The 25,115-nt window shown below is 37.5% G+C and overlaps 1 protein-coding gene across 2 annotated transcripts in view; it reads right to left on the bottom strand.

Annotated features, from left to right (window-relative positions):
* Positions 1 to 19,036: 19,036 nt before the first annotated feature.
* LOC109210567 (OTU domain-containing protein 3) overlaps positions 19,037 to 25,115 on the bottom strand; it is an 11,962-nt gene continuing 5,883 nt past the window's right edge. The window contains exons 6-12 of one of the 2 annotated variants that reach the window (XM_019373996.1): positions 24,257 to 24,341; positions 23,996 to 24,142; positions 23,754 to 23,874; positions 22,067 to 22,200; positions 21,596 to 21,693; positions 20,860 to 21,002; positions 19,037 to 19,768 (exon numbers count right to left, since the gene is read on the bottom strand). In XM_019373996.1, the coding sequence (XP_019229541.1) occupies positions 20,873 to 21,002; positions 21,596 to 21,693; positions 22,067 to 22,200; positions 23,754 to 23,874; positions 23,996 to 24,142; positions 24,257 to 24,341 (715 nt within the window). In that variant the 3' untranslated portion in view covers positions 19,037 to 19,768; positions 20,860 to 20,872. Of the gene's footprint in view, positions 19,769 to 20,859; positions 21,003 to 21,595; positions 21,694 to 22,066; positions 22,201 to 23,753; positions 23,875 to 23,995; positions 24,143 to 24,256; positions 24,342 to 25,115 lie in introns of those variants that run through there. The other variant, XM_019373997.1, reaches the window with a different exon arrangement.

Raw genomic sequence — 25,115 nt, 5'->3', positions numbered from 1 at the left:
GAGCTTCTGTTTTACCGGCGGACATGCTGGATCCGTTGGCAGTTTGTGGGCTACAATAGATGTGCTGAGACCAGTCATATCATCATACGACCAGGCGAATATGTCCTCATATTCCCTTAGAAACTCTGTGTATTTTTCCTTTTCTGATGGTGACAGATGAATACTGATGCGCGTTTCCTTGACATTCTCTGTATCCCCCAAGTTGATAACCTCAGTTTCGTCCAAGTTAGACTTAGGCCTATTCTCAAAGTTCTCAACTTCTTTAACAACCTCTTCTGGTATATCATCCTCTTCTAAGTCTATATCCGTTTGTCGCGTTGTCTCGTTGCAAGTCACAATCGTCGGTTCATCAAGATAAGTAATAGTAATGCTGTGTAAATAAAGTAAACGATAGAAAAATAATAAGCGCTTTGATATAAGAAACTGAAATGCTTTGATAAACTTCATAATTGTTTTGAACATTGGAGCTCTTATTTTCGAAAATTAAATGCGGAAAGAAAATCAACTAGCGAAAAATAAAGATGATGCATGGTGCTTTGTTCAGCCTTGCTACCCGAAGCTCTCCGGGCCGTGGTGGTTCTGATGGACCAATTATTGAGGCGCGCTCCTTGGCTCACAGCTTGTATGGAAGGGCCTTCCTCTCCTTCCTCCTCAAAAATGACACAGCAGTCCATATTGTCGTCTTCCAAAAACAGATTCCTGATTGCTTCCAATGCTTCCTCTTCTTCTGACCCATATATGACATCTGCTGGCTAGAAAGTCTGCTCCAGGCGAGGTATCGGATGCTCCAGTGGGTAGTGGGGACTGCGCCATGGTGGCGACCAGTGGTTGAACTCCTCCCAAGTGTATCCATACCCCAAACCAAAATTGGTACCATGTTTCTTCAGCTTGATGGGTTTGGCGATTCCCTGGAGGTTGTTGCCAAGTCCCTTGCCAGGCTCGTATGCACACCAATTCAGTATACTTTCAATCTTGTTATCCCACCATTTATCCTTGTCCACGACGTTGACTCGCTCAATGTGATGGTAAGTTTCTCCGCCTATCTTCCTTCTTCCTCCGATCGTTGGGATGGTCTGGCGACTCTATATGGGATTACTACCGTCGCCATGAATAATCACCTCTTGGTGATTCCACTCAAACATCACTGCCTGGTGCAGGGTTGATGCTACAGCTCTAGCGGCGTGAATCCAGGGTCGTCCCAACAACAGATTGTAGGACGCTGGGATGTCTATCACTTGAAAGTCGACACGAACCAAGTTGGTCCCATCCGCAGACACAAACTGATTTCCCCAATGGTGGACCTTTGGGAGCCGTCGAAATCTTTGACGTTGATGGCTCCATCCTTGATCTCATGCAGGCCTTTCCCTAATGTTCGGAGAGTCACCAAGGGACAAATGTTGAGGCTGAACCCTCCGTCAATCAAAATCCTGGTGATGAAATAATCCTCGCATTGCACAATGATGTGCAGCACCTTGTTATGGCTCGACCCTTCAGGTGGCAGCTCATCTTCGTGGAAAGTAATTTGTGACTTTCCAATACTTGCCCCACCATGTTCGCCATTTCTCCTCTAGTTATATCGCTGGGTACATATGCCTCACTTAGTATCTTTATCAAGGCGTTCTTATGTGTATTGGAGCTTTGTAGCAGAGCTAGGATGGAGATCTGTGCTGGCGTCTTGTTCAACTGATCGATGACTGAGTACTCATTTGCTTATATCTTCCTCCAGAGGTCATCACGAGGAGTTTCGGTGGATCGTCCAGAGGCCTTCTTACTTGATTCAACCAAATGTTCCGGAGAATAAACCCAGTTCGGGTCATACCCTGTGTTGCAATTGCTTCTCCAGATTTGGTTTTCCCTTTCCTCCTTGCCTCGGCGATGTAATCCCAAGGAATGGCCTTCGTATGGAATGGTGCTATGGCTGACATTGCCACCGGGATGGGTACCATCGCTTTAGGAGGTAACACAGCAACTTCAAATGGTACAGGTGCTTTTGGGGACCCAAACTCAACCTCAATCGGTTCTGGCGTCTTTGCAGAGGAAGGTGTTTCAAACTCGAGTGGTACAGACATGTTTACTTCAGCATCCCAGAGGGCTGGATCTGGACTACAATCGGATTAAGAGTGACTGTTGGTTTCTTTGGGTCGTCACCCTCCTCAATCAATCCAGTCAACCCTTTGGGGTCCCATTCATCTTCTATTTCTATCATATGAACGCCTCCCCTTTTGTGGTCAGGCAGAGGGTTGTTGCGGACGTTCGGAGCAGGCTCCTTCGCTATAATGGTTTTGTTGTCAATCAAGGCCTGAATCTTGTCCTTCAGGGAGAGGCACTCATCAATGGTATGACCCTTCATGCCAGAATGGTATGCACAGGTTTTGTTCGGGTTGACTCATTGGGAAGGATTTACTGGAGTTATGGCGGGGATAGGGGTGACGTAACCAGTGGCTTTAAGCCTTTCATACAGCTGGTCGATTGGTTTGGCAATAGCGGTGTACTTTTTGGGGGGGTCTGCGGTTGAAGTTTGGTCGGGGTCTAGGGAAATATTGGCGAGGTGATTGATAGTGAGAGGGATTAGCATTATAGGCTTGGTAGACGGGTGCGGGTTGGGAATATCTTGGTGAGGTAGGTTGATATGTGGGAGGTGGAGATGATTGGTAAGTAGGTGGTGGAGCTTGGTAGGAAGGCGGGGGTGCTTGGTAATTAGGGGTAGGTTGATATGTGAGAGGAGATACTGGGTAGGTTTGGTATTTTATTGGGGATTTTGTTCTCTGTGCAACCATCACGACACTCACATCCTTTTTCTTGGACGTGCCACCAGACTTTAGAGCCTTGTTGGTAGCCTGCAATGCCTCAAAATTAATGACCATACCACTTTTAATGCCTTCCTCGATCCTTTCCCCTAGCTTGATGATGTCGGAGAATTTCTGGCCTTCAATCAGCATCAACCTTTCATAATATTGTGGGTCCTGAGCTCGGACGAAAAACCTGTTCATCTGTTCTTCTTCTAAGGCTGGCCTGACCTTAGCGGCTTCTGATCTCCAACGAGTAGCATACTCGCGAAATGTCTCTGTAGGTTTCTTCTTCAAATTCTGGATGTAGAATACATCTGGCGCATTCTCCATATTGAATCTGAACCTGTCCATGAAATCGGATGCCATACCTACCTAGCTTTTCCACTTCTTGGGGTCTTGGCTAATGTACCAAGATAGAGCATCCCCTTTCAAACTTCTCATGAAGAGCTTCATGCGAACCTTTTCATCTCTTCCGACTCCGACCAGCTTATCGCAGTATGTCCTCAAATGGATTCTGGGATCCCCTGTGCCATCAAACATTTCAAACTTTGGAGGTTTGTACCCCTCCGTAAGTTCGACATCTGGCTGAATGCAAAGGTCCTCATAATTCAGCCCCTCGATACTTTTGTTTCCTTCAATACCTTGGACTCGGCTAGTCAGCTTCTTGAGTTCTGCGGCCAGGTTCCTGATGAGAGAGTCTTTGTCATCAGACTCCGGTGTGCTTGAAATAGGTTGAGTATATTGTGGTATGGTTTCCACATAGATGGGGTTGTGTTGGGGATGATCATTTGTGGAGTTTAGTGGTTCGGGAATGAGTAGTGGGGTGTTGTTCGAAATGTGGCATGTGTTGCAGTGGTGATGGGGAGCGGATTGGTTTTGTGGTTTTGGGATGTTTTGTGGAGGTGTAGGATTTGGAGCATTGACATCCGGGATAGTGAGGGAAATGATAAGTTTGCGAAGTTCTGAACTTGGTTCAATTCTTCCTGAAATTTCAATAACTTTTGTTCAAGCTGGGAGGCACTTTCCTTGGAAACCTGAATACCCTGAGAAGTCTCTACCCTTTCAACCGAGCTCTCCTTCCTGATGTTGCTCAAGTCTTCCATTTTTCCCTTGTTCTTGTTTCTAATAGGACTCGGAGGAGAAGGAGGTGGAGGGCCCTTAGATCTTGTGGAGTAGGATGATGATGCCAGAGTGCATGAACTAACCTTTTGGGGAGGGGAATAAAACAAAAGTAAAAACAAAAAGGCTACAAGTCAGTAAGGATTATGAGAAGAAAACGTTGCAATATTTAAACACATAGTGCAAGAATACAAATCGTGTCCTAATTTGGGTGCCTCGTTGTGCCCGAGGTAGGCCTAGCGACAAGTTAATTTGGAGAACTTATAATGCTAAATGCCTCATTTTATTGATAAAAATAAGACGAGTCCCAAAAGACACTAAAAATTGCAGGAAATAAAATGTCACTAATGGCCGTGGGCCTTATTACATTAAAGCAAAAGAAAGACTCCTAACTACTTGGTCCCAGAAGGACCTTCCCCAAACTCGGCACCTTTAGCTCCATCGAACAGCTTCACCAGCTCACGCAGTCCCAGCAGCAAGTAAGCTCTAGCCAAGTGTCCCCCTTCGTTTCCTTCGGCATTGGTGTCATTTCAAGGTCCCCAAAGCGGAACACCGATCTATCGTCATCCCAAACTACAGCAGACTGTATGTTTTGTTGTCGGGCTGGATCTCATTAGCCTTGGTGACCCTCTCTTTCCATTCATTGATTTGGCCAATTGATGGGAGATTCCTCCACCAGGTCAGCAAGAGTGAGGGTATACTGACCATACCGAAGTCTGGGGACTTCGTGCCTCATTTTCTACAAAATAAAGTGTTAGACCCTTACCCCACCGGACTCAACTAATTAAACCAATAATTAGCATAAACGACATTTAGTTCTCCAAATAAATTCACAGAATATGGTGGTGTCCGTTTGGGTTCCAAGGAAACCTAGTGGACTTTGGACAAGGCTATCTTAAAGAGTCATTATGCGGACAACATAACTGACTCGACCAGGTTTGACAGTGATACATGCATAGTTAAAACAGAGTAAGGTTTCTATGGGGTATTAGACCGGTACCCTTGAGCGGACAACTCAAGAGGAAAAGGCACGGAACCATCGACTGCACCGCTGATCGACTGGTTTTATCGCAAATACGCCTTTACCAAATTTAGGGGGTGATATATTGGAAGGGCGCAACCACTCATTATAAGCGTTGCTATGGTATTTGTTTGGCACGAGTGGAATATGATGTTGAAGATGCAGTTACAAGAATGAAACAAGTTGTCACGTATTTGCACGTTCATAAAATAATAATTACAGTAATTGCTCATGATTAAAACAGTATTGAAGGAAAACGGTAAAAGCAAGAAAAGAAAACAAAAGCCAAGTCAGTTTCGAAGTAGAAGAGAAATAAAGACATTAAATAAAAGCAATAAAGAAGCAATAAAGTCACAAATAACATGTAATGGTAAAAGCCTGAAAGAAAAGTCCCCAACAGAGTCGCTATGCTGTCGACGCCCCCTTTTTCCTCCTTTAAAAGGCGAAATCGGGTTTACGACATTTTGGGCGGATAACTCTATTCCTTTTGGGAATTTGGGTTTGAGATTTAGAAGAGTCGCCATCTAATGATTAAGTGCATTAGGACACCAAAAAATTTAAAAGGAAGAAGAACTAGAGAATGGGTAAGGGCTTGAAATTATCTCAGTGGGAAGGTGTTAGGCACCCCCCAAGATCCACTAGTGTGGTTCCCTGTCATGTTATAATTGTGACTTTAAAACAAATAAGCATACAAGACAACTTCCACATAATGATTACAAGTAGGAATGTATAAAGGTTAAATAAGCATGCTGGAGTCAGAAAATAGGTGGTTTCATAGTTGTTTCAAAGAATGTATAAGTACAGAAAATAAGGATCAAATAGAGAATGCGAAAATTCAGACGAAAGAAGTGAAATGGGCGAAAGTTTTAAATGGAAACAATGCTGGAAATTCAAAGAGGTTTTAGATGACGTGAAGCAAAATACAAGGTTTAAAGAGCTGAAAACTGACAGTTTAAACAATAACGAAAGTACATAAGGAGAAGGGGTCCTAGGTTTACAAATAACATGGATCATCCACACAACACCCGATAACCAATTATACGCGTGGTGTTATCGTGTGATCATCATATCCATGTCTACCCTTCCCACCCCGTTAAGGTATTGAAGTGCGGAATAGTATCGTTACTTATTGCATGCTATTACCCGTCCCGATCCTATCAGTCCCAGAGGCATTGAGACCACTAATCCTAAGGGGAGGGAGTTGGGGCCTTTCAGAAGTTTTAAAAGGATAAAAGTCTAGGCGACAAACAAAACACATAATCAAATAGGGGAGAATCAAACAGCAGTTACGGCTCACATAGGCCTCCTCACTTAAAAGCAAATATATAGCATGACTTCAAATACTGGTTAGGGTCTAAATTAAATTTAAAAGCGTTAGGACAGATGGCTGATTTAGCACATATTTTCAGATAAGAAGTCCTAATTAGACCTGCCTGCTGGTTGTAATTATTAAAGACTAGCAAAGTTGATTAATTACCTAAAGGTTTGCCTAGGTGAAACCTATAGGCATGATATCTGACAATGCAAAAGTATGTTGATTTTAAAGAAGGCTTGCTGGTTATAGAAAAAAATGAGTTCTGCAGATTAAACGACATTGCTACTGATTTTAAACTTGTAAACGAGCTAGACGATTCAGATTCATTAATTATCCCTATAGGCATGCTTTCTAAGCGTAATTGACTTAGGACATTTGTAAGAGTGCAGGAATCCTATAGGCATGGTTTCCAATGCAAGTGAATAACTTATAGGCAGGATTTCAATATGCAGTAATGAATAACTTATAGGCAGAATTTCTATATGCAGTAATGAATAACTTATAGGCAGGATTTTTATATGCAATGATGAATAACTTATAGGCAGGATTTCTATATGCAGTGATGAATGACTTATGAACAGGATGCAATAATGAATAACTTATAGGCAGGATTTCTATATGCTGTAATGAATGACTTATAATTGCAGAAGTAAACCTAAAGCATGATATCTACCCCATATGCATAACATGAAAGTCCTTCCCCTCATTTTACTATACACCCCATAAGTCATTACAAGGTTATTACAACTTGAATGAATCCAAAAAAGTGAATAAACAAAATACATCAGAAATTAAAATTCTAACCAAGGAGAGCCTAATTCAGACTCCTAGTCTGACGTATGGAATAAACCAACTTCCAAGGACCAGATTCTCCAAAGCCTTTCTCTCATTTGGGGTGTGTCAAAGTTTCAAGGAGTTTCCTGAACTCCAGGCAATGCTAACACCCCAAATATCATTGTAGAAACATAGTGCAGTGTGGAAAGGCCAGCCCTCAAATGTCCAAGTTCAGAGGGAACTCAAGGTTCCCAAGGCAAGGCTCATAGGAGGGGGGCAGAACTTAGAGTCTAAGAGTAAGTGTAAGTGCAACAGAGGAGGAATCTGGGAAGGCCGTGGCAGGCTAGTGGTCATGCCTAACAATTAGGATGCTGGCACACCCCTGACCAGCCTGTCAGCCAAATCTTAGGAGTTAGGATCTATTGAAGATCAAGTTCAGACCTGAGCAGTAATTTGGGTACTGCCAGGCCAAAACCTTAACTCAGATACATAGAGGGGGATAGGGGTAGGGATTTATAATAGAAACAGTTCTAAAGAAAGAAACACACATAGCTAATCACTGAACATGAACGGCAAAGTAAACAATAATGCTGAAACTATAAACACACAGGGGGAATAGGGCAGGGAGCAATTGTTCATAAGGAAGAGAAGCAGGCAATAACATATAGGCATTTTAAATCAGATGTTACACTTTACAAAGGGTAGAAAGTAGACATGCATACAAGACTGTAAATAAACACATTGGGGTGATACTGGAATTAATTTATGACATACCAGTTTCAAAGAAGAAGGTAAAGAGAAGCAGTAGCCTTGTAAAATCCAAAGTGCAGACAAGAAGCAAGAATGCTCTAAGTATAAGTTCAAAAGAGAATCGTGATTGTGATTTTTTTAAGAGTCTGTCCCCTTTCTCCTTAAGGAGTCATGTATTTATTGTGTAGAGACCAGGCAGAAACAAGGCAAGAAATAATTTTGAAAGCTGATTGCTAATCAATTACACGAAAATCTCCCTTAATTAAGGGGTTCAGATTCAAACGGGCATAACTAAATAAGAAAATAAATTAATCAAACTCTTTTCAAAGCAGTACAAGAGGGGTAAATACATAATAGTTATTTAAGGGTAGGGTTTTGACAGTACACGGTTGTATAATTAAGGAAAGAGAGTCAATTAACAGCCACGAAATCAGAAGTCCAAATACTTGGTGTGAGTGAACCCAGTCAGAAAAAGGGGGAAGAAAGGTTTTACTTAAGGAAAATCAGTAACAATCAATCAAACCCTAAAAATAAGATTCTAATCAATCATAAGTTGGAAAACCTTTTCAGAAGAAAGAATTCATCACACATATAAAAACATACAGCCATGCTTAAACACGAAGAACTATCATGCTAATCAGTAGAAGAGTCTAGCATAGAAAAAGTTCAGAGTCGTAAACAAAGGAGTTCAAACTCAGCTCATAGACTCAGAATGAGTCTAAAAGAGTTAAGGGTTCCAAAATAGAACCCCAGTTCAAACATTTGCTCAAACCTTGGTAAAACCCCCAAATTCTAGGGTTTCCAACTCGAATCAGAGATAAGGAGGCAACGGGCTCAGAGATTTCTTTCAGAAACTCATGAGAAAGCAAACAGATACAATAGCAAATTCGAAACAACAGAGTGAAGAAACTGATTTGAAGCATAGTGAGAGTATAAGGAACATGTTCAAGAAAAACCTTGGACTTAAACAAATTCAGGAGAGAAAAGAGATAGTATAACACTTAAGAAAAACGGTAGAGGAAACATGTTTAAAGGGAACTCAAACAAGGTCCAGTAGAAGGCAAACAAAGAACTAAGAAACTTAGTAGAAAATACAGTAGAGGAGCACAAGGATATCAGAAAAACATAGCCAAACAACACATAGGGAAACATAGCAAGATAAACATGTGAGAGCATGGTATAAAAACACAATAGTAAGATGAAACATAGAAAGCACAGAAGAACACGTATAGTAGAAAGAAAGCATAAGAAAGCGGTAGAAACACATGCGTGGTAAAAGGACATAAACACATAAGCACAGTGAGGACAAATACACATAGAAAAGAAAAGTCGGAGAAACACTTTGAACTTTCAGAAACCCTAAATCGGAAAGAAGTAAGTTTTGAAAGAAAAAATTGGGGAAAATGTTTAAAAACTCAAGTAGAACACAGATATAGAACAGAACTAAGAAAACAATCAGAGAAAACCTTGAATAGCTAGGGTTTCAGAGGAACCCTAAAACGAGAAAGGCTTGGAAAAGGTCCGATCTTGGTCGGAAAGTTCAGAGATAGGCTCATAGGACCAGGATACGCCGGAGCAAGGCCGGCGATGGCCGTGAAAACTCGAGCAGGCACAGGTCTGGATGAAGGCCTTCGAGGTCTGGCCTTGATTCTTCAAATATCGAGCACACAGGAGTAAGGGGGAGTGAGTATAAGGTTACCATGGCCGGAGGAGCCATGATTTCCGGTGGGTCTTGAGGTCGGAGATGGTGAGAGAGGCTAGGGTTTCGAGAGAGTTCGAGAGAGGAAAGGAATTCAGGGGCGGATGATAGAGTGAAATGAGTTAGGGTTAGGGGTTTGGGTGAATTAAAATGGTAAGGGGAAATCGTGACCGTTGATCAGATTGATCAACGGCCTGGATTAAAAGGGATTTGGGTCGGGTGGTTCTAAATGAGTTAAGGGTTGAGTTAAATGGAATTGGGCTGGTCCGAAATTGGTTGGAAATTGGGTCAATTAGGGGGGGTTAATTTGGCTATAATTGAAATGTAAATAAGGCCATATTTTAAATAGCCAGTTTTCCCTTTAATATAATAAAAATACTAAATACTAAAAAATAATTTCGAAAACAAATTAAAAGTACTGGATCAGTTAATTAATACAAATATTAACTTAAAAATATAGGAACCAGTTTCATAATTATAAAATGCTGTTAATTCTGAAAACAGGCTAAAATTGCAATTGTATGAAATTTGGCTTTTAAAATACCAAATAAATTTGTAAAAATGTATAAAAGATACCCTAGCTACATTTTGGTATAAATATGAGAATAAAATAAGTTATTCACCAAAAAAAATAATTTTGGGAATAATTATTGGTTTTTGTACTGCTAAAACGGGCAATAAATTGATTTAAAAAATCCTTTAAAAATTAGGAAAAATACTAAAACACTTGGGCATACTTGTATATGCATACATATGCTATTTCGAAAGTATTTTGCATATAAAAAATATACGGGGAAAATTGGATATCAACATGTATCATAACATACTGAATGCGGAAGATAAACTAACACATGCTGATATACTGAAAGTCTGGATGATATAAATCAAAGTGCGGAAATACTAATACAATTCTGAAACATCTTTGTAGCCAACATAGCTTAATATGAAAAGCCTGTGACTCTGTCTAACTACTACTCTAATCTATGAAACCTCTAATGAAATACTGAAAACACTGATTGTCTGAAAATACTGAGGACTGTAAGGTAATGATAATTCCCCGAAAGAACTGGGGATCACCAAATAGCTGGTACGAGAATCATAGCGCTCTGAATCGTCAACCTGTAAATCATTACCTGCATCGTGAGATGCAGGCCCCGGGCAAAAGGGACGTCAGTACATTTGAATTGCACTGGTATGTAAAGCAACTGAAAGAAAGAATTATAAATGCTGAAACTGAAACTAAGCTGATAACTGAGAATTGATAATTAGTACTGAAATGATAACTATTGAAACAGAAACTGAAACAATAGCTGATAACTGATAACTGAAATGATAACTGATATCTGAACTGAACAAAGGAAGTAAGGATATGAATACTCCCTCTCTGAATGATGAACAACCTGTTTATTTGAATAAGCTACGGCCTCGGGCCCAATATATATGTGCACAAGCTACGGTCTCAGGCCCAAGTATACGTATACATAACTACGGCCTCAGGCCCAAAAATGCATAAAGCATAAGCTACGGCCTCAGGCCCAAACATGCATAAAGCATAAACTACGGCCTCAGACCCAAGTATGCATAAAGCATATAAACTACGGCCTCAGGCCCAAATACATGTGTTCAACATTACTGAGAATCAAACTGCAATACATGATAGTGAAATACTGAATCACACTGAGTTACATGATACTGGAATACTGGATCACACTGAGTTACAAAATACTGGAATACTGAATAGGACTGGACTGAGACATGTATTCTTGAACTGATTATGAACACTGAAACTTCAACTATTTATGGCATACTGAGTAATCTATACTAAGACTCGGGGGCATCAAACCCAAGTCTATATTGAATACGCACTGAGCTCACAACGTTCAGAATGAAAGTGGTGAACGAGTTATGAAGCTAGAGAATAGAAGTTCTACAACTATACAAGGAACCAGGCTTAACTGTATTTCTGAGGCAATTGGTAACGTCGTAAAAGAAACGTAGTGTAGGGAGAATCATTAAAATTCTCAAACATAGAGAGTTAGCCTCACATACTTTAACTTCCTGCTCTTGAGCATAATACAACATTCGCCAACCCTTTCAACTTTAATCTATATCAATATAAGTCAAAGGGATCCATTTTAGCAATAATTCTCATGTTTTGGTCACTTAAGCATCTTTTCAAACACTTGATGAAAATAAAGCTTCATAGTCCTTATTAATGGTGTCTCTACACCCAATAACTCATTCTCTTATTCCTAGATAAATTCTAAAGTCTCAAATGGTTATAATCAACATTATTCTTTATCACCCATAAGGTAAACAACACCCTTAACCAATAATCAACAATCAACACCCTAAACCTATAATCGTTCATGATTTTCTATCAAACCCATCAACTCATATCTCATGAACTAGGGTTTATAATCATTAATTCAATGATAGAATCAATTAGAGGGTGAAGATATTACCTTTTTGACGTTCAATCTTCTTGAATTTGAGTTCTAAGGTTTTTTCCTTCAACAATGATGCCCCAATCGAATATCTAATGATTTGGAGGGTTTACCCATGTTAATAAGATGTTGGAAAATTAAAATTAACTTAGAATCACCATTAAAACTTACCTTGGGTTGTGGAGGGACCCTTAAGGAATTAGGTTTTTTAGAGTTCCCCTTACTAGAGCAAGTTTTTGTGTTTTGGGGCTGTGGGGGACGAAGTAGGGCTTTAAAATGACCCCCCATGAGCGCTCCCGCGCACCTGTAGGTCTGACCGCACTACTGAACACGCAAAATGGCAGTAACACTGCCTCAAAAGAAGCGCGGCCGCGCTCGGGGCGCGCTCAGGGCGCGCATATTGCACACTATTCTGTAAAACGTGCATAACTTTTTGCACAGAAATCCTTTTAGGATGCACAATATATCGTTGGAAAGCTATTTCAAAGGCCTACAACCTTTATGATTTGATTTTTCCCAAATTCCTTACTCATTTTCACTAAACCCTGCTGGAAGACAGACCTTCTGCAAACTTAGTCGATTTTGCAAATCTTATGCACCTCACTTTCCATCTTGATTTTGAAACAACTATTTTCACCTATAATCATCCCGATGGGACTTCACATGTCCAAAATATAACCTTACTACTCCTTTAACTCATTCATGCCTAAGCTGAATTTACGGGGTGTTACAAGATTGCTATGTTTTGGGGGTGTTTTTCGGTTGAGAAATTCTTTTATAACTGGAAATACAAAATTTGTGTATTATAATTGAGTTTGTTGAGTTATATTAGGAGTCTATTATGTTAATTGATTCACTTTCCATTTAAAAACAGTATAATCCCCTGTTTCATTCAGTCGAATACAGTCGAATACAATAATCTGTCCAGCTGTAATCCCATGTTTCACGCCATGAATACAGTCGAATACACTCGAATACAACAACTGATTAGCTGGACTTCCCTGATTCACGCCTATTTTTGCTATTGTATTCATGAATACAGTAGCTTAAATACATCTAATACATCTTATAACAACAGAAAACGTATCTATAATCCGTAATATAGCAAATGGTATTTATAGATAGCTAATTACCACTAAAAGATAATGCTTTATGAAAATTTAACAAGATTTTGAAGGTGGCCACGACAACCTTAGCCATTCGTTTCCCTCTGTGTGTTATTAATTAATTTACTATTATAAGGTCAGAACTTATTGTAATGTTAGCACTTGCATTTCTCATTACTTTTCAATGATGTCCATCAAGCCTTTGTCTCTTTCCCCTTTTCTACCTTTTCCTAGGACCTAAGAAAATGAAAAGAAGGGGGAAAATATAATATAGATACCTCATTAAGTCGCCTTCTTTTTAATTAATTTTGTTTTGGTAATTATTCTTTTCAGCAAACAGACAGGTTAGTAACTTAGTATGACATAACAGAATTTCACCGGGAAAAAAAAAAAGAATCAGATTTAGTTTTAATTAAGAAATTGAACTTTTTCATGATTTCGGAAAAATATTACTCCTTTAAATAGCTACGTGAAATTTTCTTTGTTATTTTAACTGGAAGAAGCTTTATATTCAATAGTAACAGTAATATAGTAATATAAGAGTATCAGTCGGGTGTTATTTGATTCACTGCACTAGTAACAATCATTCCGACATAAAATTCTGCATAAAAGTAATACTATCATAGTTGGTTGGCTGAACATGAAAAACACTTAAAAATTGATGCAAAACTTGTGGCAACATTTGGTTGGATTTTTTACTGTACATATAGGTAATGCTCGCATGAGTTGATGATAGAATCTGTATATTATTTTATGAAAAATATATAGTACGTATGTTGGTTGTGTGAACAAGTCCCACGTTAGTAGCTGAAAATATTGGGAACCTACATATAAGGTGTAAGGATCTCTTAATGGTATGATGCTTTTTGGGGAAAACTGTGCGGGCTTGACCCAAAGCGGACAATATCGCACCATGTTAAGAGTATCTTTGATCGGTTGAGCCCAACAACTGGTATCAGGGCCCAAGTTCTGTGGGACGAGTATGGAGATGGCAGAGTGATGGCGTAGGGCCGAGCGCACCGTGAATTGTAGTAATGGGCCATGTGGAACTCCCTTCGAGGGAGAAAATATTGTTGGGCGGGAACAAAGTCCCACATTGGTAGCTGAAATCTCTTAATGGTGTGAAGTTTTTTGGGAACAATTGTACGAGCCTGGCCTAGAGCGAGCAATATAACATCATGTTAAGAGTATTTTGGGCTGGTTGAGGGCAAGAACATGCTTATGGATACTTGTATTAGTAATTTATACAAATAAGAATAACTAAAGAAAAAAATCATAAAATTCTTAATTCTCACGTAACAATTCCTATATTATTGTGTACCAAGTAACAATCAATGATCATGAATTGCTATTTGTTGCATAAATAATCTCTGTATTATAATTTTTACATGCTTTTTTCGTGAATCCAACGACCACCGTTAGTGCAAAGCACAAGTTTGATAAAATTAAAACGAAAAAAAAAAAAACATCTTGAGCCTTCTTAATGAATTGATTGAAAAATAGGTCTGAAAGTAGAAGACCAAAAAAGAATTAAAGTCTAACATATTCCTATGAAGTTTGAAAGAATAAAGAAAAATAATAATATTATTGTTTAAAATATTATAAAGATCAATGTTCCTACAAAGTATTATATCGTTATGTGTTGGTGAAGTTGCCATTCTTTAAGAAAGAAAAGCCAATGAACCTTGGACTCTTCTCAAATACTTTCTCTATAATTGCCCCCTTTATTTATTATTTATTGCAGTTTTACATATTTATCTATTTCTAGATTGAGTCAAAAATTCAAAATTAAGATCTTATTATCTCCAGTCACGGCAAAGATGGAGAATTTTAGTTTTAACATACCAATTTCTTAGTGTACAAACTTATTAAAATCTGTCCTAAGAAATGAAACTCTCTCAAGTCTTGTCAAGTTTTTGCACTTTTTTTTTTTTGATTTCTCACCCGGTATCCGGTACTCACATTGGGGCCCGACTAATCCAGATTTGGACCGGGAAGTCCCACATTGGGGGGTAAAGCGCTCCCTAACAAAGACGACTCCATACCCAGGGGCTCGAACTCGAGACCTCTGGTTAAGGATGAAGGAGTACTTACCACTCCACCACAACCCTTGTTGGTTGGTTTTTGCACTTTCACAATACACCACTTGTTGCTAATAATACAACAACAATAACATCCTAGTATAATCCCACAAGTGGGGTCTGGGGAGGGTAATATGTACGCAGACCTTACCCCTACCCCGTGGGGCAGAAACTCAAGAAAGCAACAAGAGACGATATATTAGTACTATCAATAGAGTCATAATAAAATAACATAATATACACACCATAAAATAACACAAAATAACAGCAGTATAACAATATAGTAAATACGAAAAAGATGGAAGGTATACAAATATCCAACAGATAAAGCCCTGCATCAGTAGCTGATCAGTAGCATCCTAAGACTAACTCCTAACTGGCTAGTCTCACTCTAGAAAAAAAGAATCCAAAAAAGTGGAAAATTGCATGGAAATTGATTGATTTGTTCCTATATGTGGGAAGTCCACGACTCAACTACCACATGTGACAGATACATCAATCTTCCAATTGCTTCTTTAGGATTACAAAAGCAATTTTCTAAGAAATAAAGTAGATTAAGACGTCCCAATTGGAGTAAGGATGATCACATCGTAGGTAAGCTTATACTGTAATTTTCAAATGTATAATATGTATATGTATAGATAGAGACTTAAGTCATGTAATTTATTGAAGATTTTGATATATTTATTTCAAAAATAAAAAAAAGATACCGTGTACAATTGGACCGTAAGAAAAAAGGTTTCCTTACTTACATGTGTTAATAAACCGTGTACAATTTGAAGTTGTCCTTCAAACTTAGGAGTTAGGACCTAATCATTAAATACTAAACTAACATCTCAATTAATTTTATCATATTTTACTTGCTGAAATGCAAAATCAATAATTCAGTTTGGCATAAATTTGGTCATTGATTTCAAACGGCGTACATTTAAAAGAAATGCCAAGTAGCAATATATATAGGTAGGAAGTAGGATTAATTTGAACAAACTTTACAAAAATTGGATGCCTGTGCAGTTGTCCTCCCCTAACCAGTAACCATGTTCCATCATGCCTAGGCATTACCGACCTATGTTCGGCCACTAATAGCCTGTTTGGCCAAAGCTTTTTTTGGACTAGAAACGATTGCTTAATTACAGTATTAATTTTGGAATCTGTATATTTTGTGGTAATTGCGTTGAGTATTGTCCAACAAATTGTTTATCAATGACCGAAGAATATGAACTTTCTACTTATGATCGTCACGAATTGAAATATAATCAAATCGCTTTGGGTCGCTTACCAATGTCAGTAATTGATGATTACACAATTCGAACAATTTTGAATTTACCTCAAATAAAAAATGAATAAACCAGTGTTTTTTTTTCAAAAAATTTATGTGTTTCGCCAAACTTTTAGAAGGAAAAAAAATACTTTTGAAGAGAAGCAGTTTTTGAGAATAAAAAAAAAGTAGCTTCTCTCCAAAAGCTGTTTTCAGAAAAGCACTTTTGAGAAAAATACACTTAGAGCCTGTTTGGCAAGCTTTTAAGAGGCCAAAAGTACTTTTTTGGCCAAAAAAGTACTTTGTGAAAAATTTAAGGTGTTTGGCCAAAATAAAAAAGTACTTCTTAACAGCAGTAAAAGCAGTTTTTCTGCTTCTGGGGACAAATTCTAGCTTCTTCCAAAAAGCAGAAGCAGAAGCAGAAAGTTAATTTATTCAAGACAAAAATAACCTTACAATATTTATATTTTTAAATTATCCGTCATTAATTTAATTTTTCTTTTTTTTTCCTTTTCCATTTTTTTCTGCTATACATTTATTCTCTTCTTTATTTTAATCAAATTTTAATTCTCTTTCTCCTATTCTTAAGAGTAGATTTTAAATTTATATTGAATGATGTATTTTGACATATTTAAATTATCACATAAATAATAAGTAATACCAAACACTCAATACTGTTGCTTTGGAATAACTATATTTTATATTAATTAGAATTTTAATTTATATTTTTACTTTACGTTTTATATTTTAATTGAATTCTTTTCTAATAAATGTTTAAATTTATTTTTCTTTTCTAAATAATACTAACCGCAAATTGAACCTTTACTGTCCTTTTTCGTAATTTGATACTTAAACGTGCTTTTTTAAAAGATTGGCCAAACACGATGAGCTTGCAAAAAGCACTACTCAAATGAATCGGCCAAACACAAACTACTTATTTTGCAAGAGTACTTTTTCATAAAGCACTTTTGAATAAAAGCGCTTTTCAAAATAAGTATTTTTTTGCAGCTTGGCCAAACGGGCTCTTAGAAACAGGTTTTAAAAGTCTGGCCAAACACTAATTATTGCTCAATAGTGTTTTTCAAATTAATTAGTCAAGCACAAACTACTTATCATCAAAAGTACTTTTTTGAAAAGTACTTTTAAGAAAATACTTTTCAAATAAGCTAATTTTAGAAGCTTGGCCAAACAGGTTATAAAGCAGCCTGCAACTATGGCTATCTAGTACCTAAGGGCTAAACTACCAAGGGCACATATTTGCTCAAACATAGCAGCAGAGGTTGAGCCAAAATTTAAAATTTATGGGTTCTGAACTCGCCACTTAACTTAAAGCTCTTTTAGTTACTGGATTTATAATTAAATATTTATATTTTTTTAATAAATTTTCTTAATACAAATTTAGAGTTTATAGACGAAAATGACTTAAATTGAGCACAATTATAGACGAAAGAAAAGACATGTTCTGTTTGTGTAGAAGTTCGCAAGTTCAGTAACAACATCATTTCAATTGGCCCGTAAAAGTATCAAAATCGAATTTGATGCCTTCAAACCAACAATTGTTTGCTAAAAACACAAGATAAGATACATGTGGATAGGGGAGTACATAGATTGGATTGGTTCGGATTATTCAATTACCAAACTAAACTATTGGTGTCGGATTTTTAAATTTATAAACCAAACCAAACCAATAAAGGTTTTCTCGGGTTTTTCGAGGTTTTTTGGGTTTTCGGATTTTTTCTCGGTAAAGTCTTCATAGCACAAAATATGTGATATGTGCTCCAAATATTTATTTTAGTCCTAGTAGGATACAGTTATATATGTACTTTCCAAGAAAATAAAATAGTAATATGAGATGAGTCATATCATTGTACTAAAATATTGCAATAACAAAGATAATAATGTCGCCCAAAGAAAATATTACTAATTAATAGACCATAATAAAAATTAACAATAGGTCATGCTAAAATACGTACAACTAATAAGTATTAGTGATTACACAACTAAGCACTAAAGAAAAAGATAAACTAGGTTATACATTTTCATTATAAACCAATGCAAAACTAAAAAAATAGATATCCAATACTATTGTCATTCCTAGTGTTGAATTGAATTTCCTTTATTAGCATTAATATTTATTTGAACTTTACTTGACTTACTACCTTTATGGTATATAAAATTTGTTGATCATTCGAGAATGTTAAATCCAAACTTTAAATAAAACGTTTAAAGATAAAACTGTGAACAAGTTTAAGAAATATTTATAAATTACATTACAAAAAATATTTATATGTATATAATAATTTTAAAAACCGTATAAATATAATATCGGGTTGATTTGATTTCTGTTTGACTTTTTTTAGTTAAAACCAAACCAAACCAAACCAATTATGATCGAATTTTTTTCCCAACATCAAACAAAACCACAAATCGGATTTTTTTCCTGATTTGACTCGGATTATCGGGTTGGTGCAGTTTATCGATTTTCTTTGTACACCTCTATGGATACTAAATGAGCTTGTAACTTAATTAAACAAGGCTTTAAATGACACATTTGTTCGATGAAACAACAGGTGATAAGACAAAAGCTCATTATATTGAATACATGACTAATACGCGTCTGAAATATGAGTTTAACTAAAATATACTTTAACAGTTTATAAAGCATTACACTATCATATCACATAAAAGAGCCACGTCGAGTAATTTTTCAATAGAAAGAATGAAAGTGTAACCTACAAAACATAATGTAAAAAACTTTTACACCATAAATGTATGTAACGTAAATCTTAGAATTATTGGTGGATATCGGAGGATAAATTCTGTAGGAATAACTTCAACTAGACCAATGACTTGATGGAAAATTCCAAGTTTCGTAATTCACTGACGCAACAGCAGTGCATTAAAGCAAAACTTAACAAACGATTAAAAAATGGACACCATTAAAAAGTTAATAATACCGCCAGTCTAAAGGAAACAACTGCCGTTAATGCAACAACAAGCTTTCTATTGGCAACCGATTCCATTGCTCCCAATACTCGCATATTTTATTTAGTTCAATATCTCGAGGAAATGCTGGATTTGCTGCGTAAGTCCACTGTTCTTCCAAATGCTCCCGTTTGTTCCATTTCCCACTTAGCACTCCAAACAAAGGAACTAAGTCATTGAGATATAAACCACATATGTTGAAGAGTCTAAAATAGGACCCACGATTTGCACCATCCTAAACCAAGGTATTCCGAAAATGACTTGAACATCCATTCCTCACAAATCAATAAGCAGCCGATTCAAATTCCTCCTGGATACTTTATCTCCACGTTCTCTCACTTTCAATGAACCAAGTCCTTAGTTCACAAAGTACTATAAGTAGCATCTGATGGACCTCCAAAGCGGAATGCAGAATAATCAGCACCTACGAAATAGAAAGTACAGTACTTTATGAGACCAAGCCTCCAGATATCATTTTGTTAGAGTCACCATAGGAAAGTTGTAACATCCTATCCACATTCAAAAGCAGAGGGGAAGATGGTTTGAACATGGAAAACCTAAGCGGTATATTTGTTCTTAAGCAATGAGTACAGGCCTGACACATCCATCATACGAACTCGGGTTACTAAATTAGCTACAATATCAATGGTTTCAATTGGATAAAAGAAATGAATATTAGCACTCATTTAATCAAAGCATTATTTCAACCAAAATACAGATGGATGCTATCACTTTCGTCTGGCACCCGTGAGATGGGGTACTATTATATAGCGAAAGGAGGAATTAATGAATTATTATCCCCCATAAGGACACGAAATGATACTTAATCCCCTTATATGTAAAAGGATTAGCAAATCTTTCCCGTTTCTCTTCTCTGCTTTTCTTATTCCTTCAACTTGTCCCTGTTCACTCAAGCCTTGTCCCGACAAGCAGTCATCAGTCTCTTCTTATTATCTCTCTATTCCCCTTTCCATTCACCCAGCAATTATCATCTCCTCCACCATACCTGTTTCCCTCCCTTGTCATGCACCGGTGTGCCTCCTTCAACATTCTTTCCCCCCTCCCCCTATTTACTCTAGCTGTCCTCGCTTTCCTTTCTTCTCTGACTTCCCTCCATGGTAGAAATATCCTTCCCAACTCTTGATCCGGTTTCCCTCTCCTCCCTCCCACTAGATACAGAGGAGCTCCCAGTAACCATGGATACCACCAGGATCTGCTTTGAGTCCTCTTTTTAGTTCATAGTTATGCTTGAATTAACCAACAGTATGCAAGATGGGGTTACATGATCCATGCTATTTGCAAATAATGTTGTGCTAATTGACAAAACTAGCTAGGGAATCAACAAAAGATTTAAACTAGCAGGATAACAAGTTAGACAACACTGGCAAATCTAATGTTGCCTCAACTTTTGAAGTTACATGCCGCATAAACCAAAATCCTGATCAGTGGCCTTGTAGATGAAAAGAACGACGAAATAGTAGAGCATGGACAGAACCAATTATAGCAAGAAAATACCTCAAAAAACTGATTATATACAAAGTGCGCCCAAGTCAGGTGGCCTTGCATCAGATTGTTTTGAACTCATAACATTGGTAGGCGGAACTTTCTTCCCCTGCTTTTTGTCTCTTCGACCTTTGCCATAATCAATTGTTTGGTTGCTGAAAAAAATATACGTTGCATGTGAAAGGGAAGAGAATTGGAAATCCAAGTGCCCAGAACATTATGTCATTTAGGAAACAGAGGAGGCTAAATTAAAAGTTAAATGATGAACATGACTATTTTGTCTTCAAACTCAGCATATTGGGATTTTGTTTATTCAATTCAAAACAAAATGGAAGGAAAGATAGGTACTTCGTGTAGTCTTAGCTTTACCACTACATTATCATACTTGTGCTGTCAAACTTCATAACTTGGAGAGCCCACAAAACCAAATATAGCAGCCTCTATGTATCAACGAACTTAGAGAGCACAAAGTTTTTAAGATTTTCGAATAGAAAGCTCTCTAAGATTCTTTTTTTTACACTTTATTGCAAATACAACATAGTGCAAACATATACATAGTAGAAGCAGATAAGCATATGCAGAACAAGCAGAACTACAATAGCATCGCACAAGTTACAACAAGTAGTTACAATAGCATTAAGCTGTATACAATTTTACCGCAAAAATGAATTATCATACTAAACTTCAACAAGGTTTCAACAAATACACAGGAATAACCAAAAAGACAGGTGATCTTCGACAACCATACACTGCATAGCTAGTGGGACGTTTCCCGGCAACTGATCCACAGCAAGACTTATATTTCTTCTTTGAACCACAGGGACAGGCCTTATTTCTTGGAATTTTCTACAGCATCAAAAGAAGATAGAAGTTTTGATGGTCTCAGTAACTACATCCCAGTGAAGTTTCCAATTAGACATGAATATAAGAACAAAACTAATACTCCCTCCGTTTCAATTTATGTGTCTTAGTTTGACTGGGCACAGAGTTTAACAAAAGTAAGGAAGACTTTTAAATCGTGTGGTCTTAAACTAAAGATGTGCGTAATGTTCCAAGATTCCCTTAAATCTTGTGGTCTTAAATATGCCATGTGGAATATTGGAGTTAAATGGTTACTAACTATAAGTATAAAACAGATTGAAAAGGAAAGTAAGACACATAAATTGAAACGGAGGGAGTATCTATTTTTAGAAAGACAACAAGATTCATGCTGTTTTACCTTTTCATCTTCCTGGGTGGTATTTCTATCAGAAGCTCCTTTTACACTACAGTCAGTGGAACCTTTTTCACAAGGTGGGTCTTCAGATTTAAAATCGCGTTCATCGCAGGATTTATCATGCTCTCCTGGAGACCCTAAAAAGAATGAAAAGTATGAGAAGGTGAGGTGCTGGCAACAAAAGCATAAACATAACTATACCAGTTTTCCCCATCTATGATAGATGCAATAGACAGGTATCTCATGTGTACATTTATCGAATATATCTTGCCTATCAATTAATGGGGACAACAAATCACGTGTTACCACTGTCTCTCGCTCTGTGACAAAATCCTGGTAGCATTAAGTGGATTTCATAACTTTAAGGTGTTTCTTCCCAAACTAGCAAGCCCTAAATATTCCTAGAGTCCCTGGTGAATGGCAAGGGGACGCCTTTAGAGAACCAGAGCTAAGAATACATATTCCAGCTCAGTGATCACCAAAGCGTGAGAAGGATGGGTTCCCCAGTGTGAGAACCATTATTGAAGAGAATTCAGAAAAAGTATCCACCTAACGACAGTGTTATGACAATAATGACAAGTAGATGTAAAACCATGCTTCATCGTCATATCTATAGTCCAAGCTATCAAAAATGTATTGTCACCTAAAAGGAGCTATTGTGATTTGTGCATATGATGGCACATAAAATATTACCGAGTGTATACGAGAAAAAGCTTTCTACCTGAATCCCAAAGCTCTTGGTACCTCAGATGGGAACATCTAGCTTACTTCTCATGCAGGCATTTGCAGACGGATTTCTCAAAGCAGAAGGAAGAGGTTGAAAAGTGATCCAAAGAAATATCCCACAAAAGAACCACCCACCCCCCTCCGCCCGAAAACAAAAGGAAAGGGAAGGAGAGAAAGAGAGGAGAAACTTGCTTTGGCTTTTTCAATAAGGTCAAGAAGGTCGACTAGCAAAGCATGGAGTAAAATGAATGGTTCTCTAACTTCTATATAGTGAAATTCTGACTACATGTTATATAGTACTTAAATCTGCCCCCTTTTGTTTGAACTAGTTACTATTTTAAGAGCCAAACAGGTTCCTCCTTGACCAAAATGTTTTAAATTTGTTTGAATTATTTCTAATCCAGAAATTAGGTTTGATGTTTCTTACATAGCTAAAAAATCTATAGTTTTAAACTAGGTTAGTCAATTTGGATAAGATGACCAGGTGTCAAAGCTCAAAACCAATGGAAGTAGGGAAAAGGGGAAAAGGAAAAATGTGTCACCAAAGATGTTTCATGGTAAATTCTGGGCAACCCACTACCATTTGGACAGAAGTCCGTATTTTTTCAATAATATTCATTAAAACAACAACAACAACAACCCAGTGGAATCCCAACAAGTAGGTTCTGAGGAGGGTAGTGTGTATGCAGACCCTCGGCTCACGAAAGATGAAAAGAAGCAGTAGAAACAAGCAATATCAACGTGCCAAATAATATTCATTAAAATTTGAATTTTTACATATGCAAAGGTTGACACGAGTATATAAGTCGTGTTGAATAACAAGCCCTCCAGTTTCTACCTTTTTGTTGTCAAAAACTCATGTGTGGGGGAGTCTGTGATGATTACAAAACCAGAATTTACCATGACTCCAATTTCAGACAGAGGCAATAGGCAGAATCACTTTAAAAGCAAGACTGGCCATTACCTTGTGAACTGCTTGCCAGACATGAAATGTTATCATTTTCATTTAACTGGTCCTCGGACCCTTGCTCTGCGATTAGATACTCAATTGCAGCATCAACATCACCACCAACTTGTTGTAAAACCTAGAGAAGAACAGATAAAAAAAGAAGTAGATATCAAGTACAGAGACATGTAGGTTTCTTTTAACACTCAAGACAAATTCCACATCATTGTAGACCAAGGAAAGAGATATCGGCAAATGACCTGTTCCACTTTTACTATGTCATCACATCCACTTCCAGCCATAACAACTTTGACTGATCCTAATTGAACAGTATTTCGAGAAGTGTCTCCCTTAGATTTGGCAGCAGCTATAGCTTCACGAGATTTTGCTGAAAGATCAGCATCAGCCTTTTAAATAACTGAAGGTTATTAGAATTCTTGCAAGAAATCCTAATTCGTTGCTATAGAAGGGACATAGCTAATCCTATCATAACAAAAACTAAAAATTGAAGTGCTATAAACCTTGATAATAATTGGACTAGCAGGTCCAATGCAAGAATCTTCCTTCAGACGAACGCTATTGTAATGCTCTCCGTCATGATAAGAACTGACAGTAAATAAGCAAGTCAGGCAGCTAATATGTCTAAAATGGATGAAGGGGCTAAGAAGTAGAGAAAGAAATGCCAAAGTCTGTTCCTTTTTAACCCAAATAAGTGGCACTTGCTTCAGTAGAAACAATAATCTCAGAGGGTTGAAGAGGCACACCACTATAATCATTAGTTCCTTGTGATAATCAATTATTTATTAAGAAAGATAACCTCGACATGATTTGGAACTGTTCTTTGTTAATTAATGAAAATTGACCGAAACAGTCAGTCAATCACGGTACAGCAAAAAGCTAGAGAAAGCAGACTCTCCACAATGGAGAAAGAAAGAGACATGACAGTTTGTGGGGGGGGGGGGGGGGAGCTGCTTATAAAACTTGATTGTCAGCTATTTCACAAGATCATAAAGGATTTAAATTTTGCCTTGGAAGAAGAGAAAACGAAGTGGTATACTGAATATAACCTTAAATCTCACAAACAACCAAAGAGATAGAAAGTTGTGAAGTTTACAACTACTAGAAAAGCAAAGCAAAATCTAACAGATTGAAAAAGGGGAAAAAAATAGTATTTAAAATGAGATTCTTGTGTTTTCTCCAATCCCCTTCCTGTAAGAATGCACAAGAAAAGAAAGGGAGAGAGGGAGATGCCCATGAAGCAGGACCAAGTACTTAGAAAAATTACATCACCTGGCGTGAAATTATTCAGAACACTAGTATCAACTAAAAGAAAATGATCTACATACACCTCCAAGGTTCAGCTTTACAAGGAGGATCAGA

Source organism: Nicotiana attenuata, unplaced genomic scaffold (assembly GCF_001879085.1).
Source record: "Nicotiana attenuata strain UT unplaced genomic scaffold, NIATTr2, whole genome shotgun sequence".
NCBI lineage: Eukaryota > Viridiplantae > Streptophyta > Magnoliopsida > Solanales > Solanaceae > Nicotiana > Nicotiana attenuata.
The sequence above is the reverse complement of the archived record's forward strand: the minus strand, read 5'-3'. Positions and strand labels throughout refer to the sequence as shown.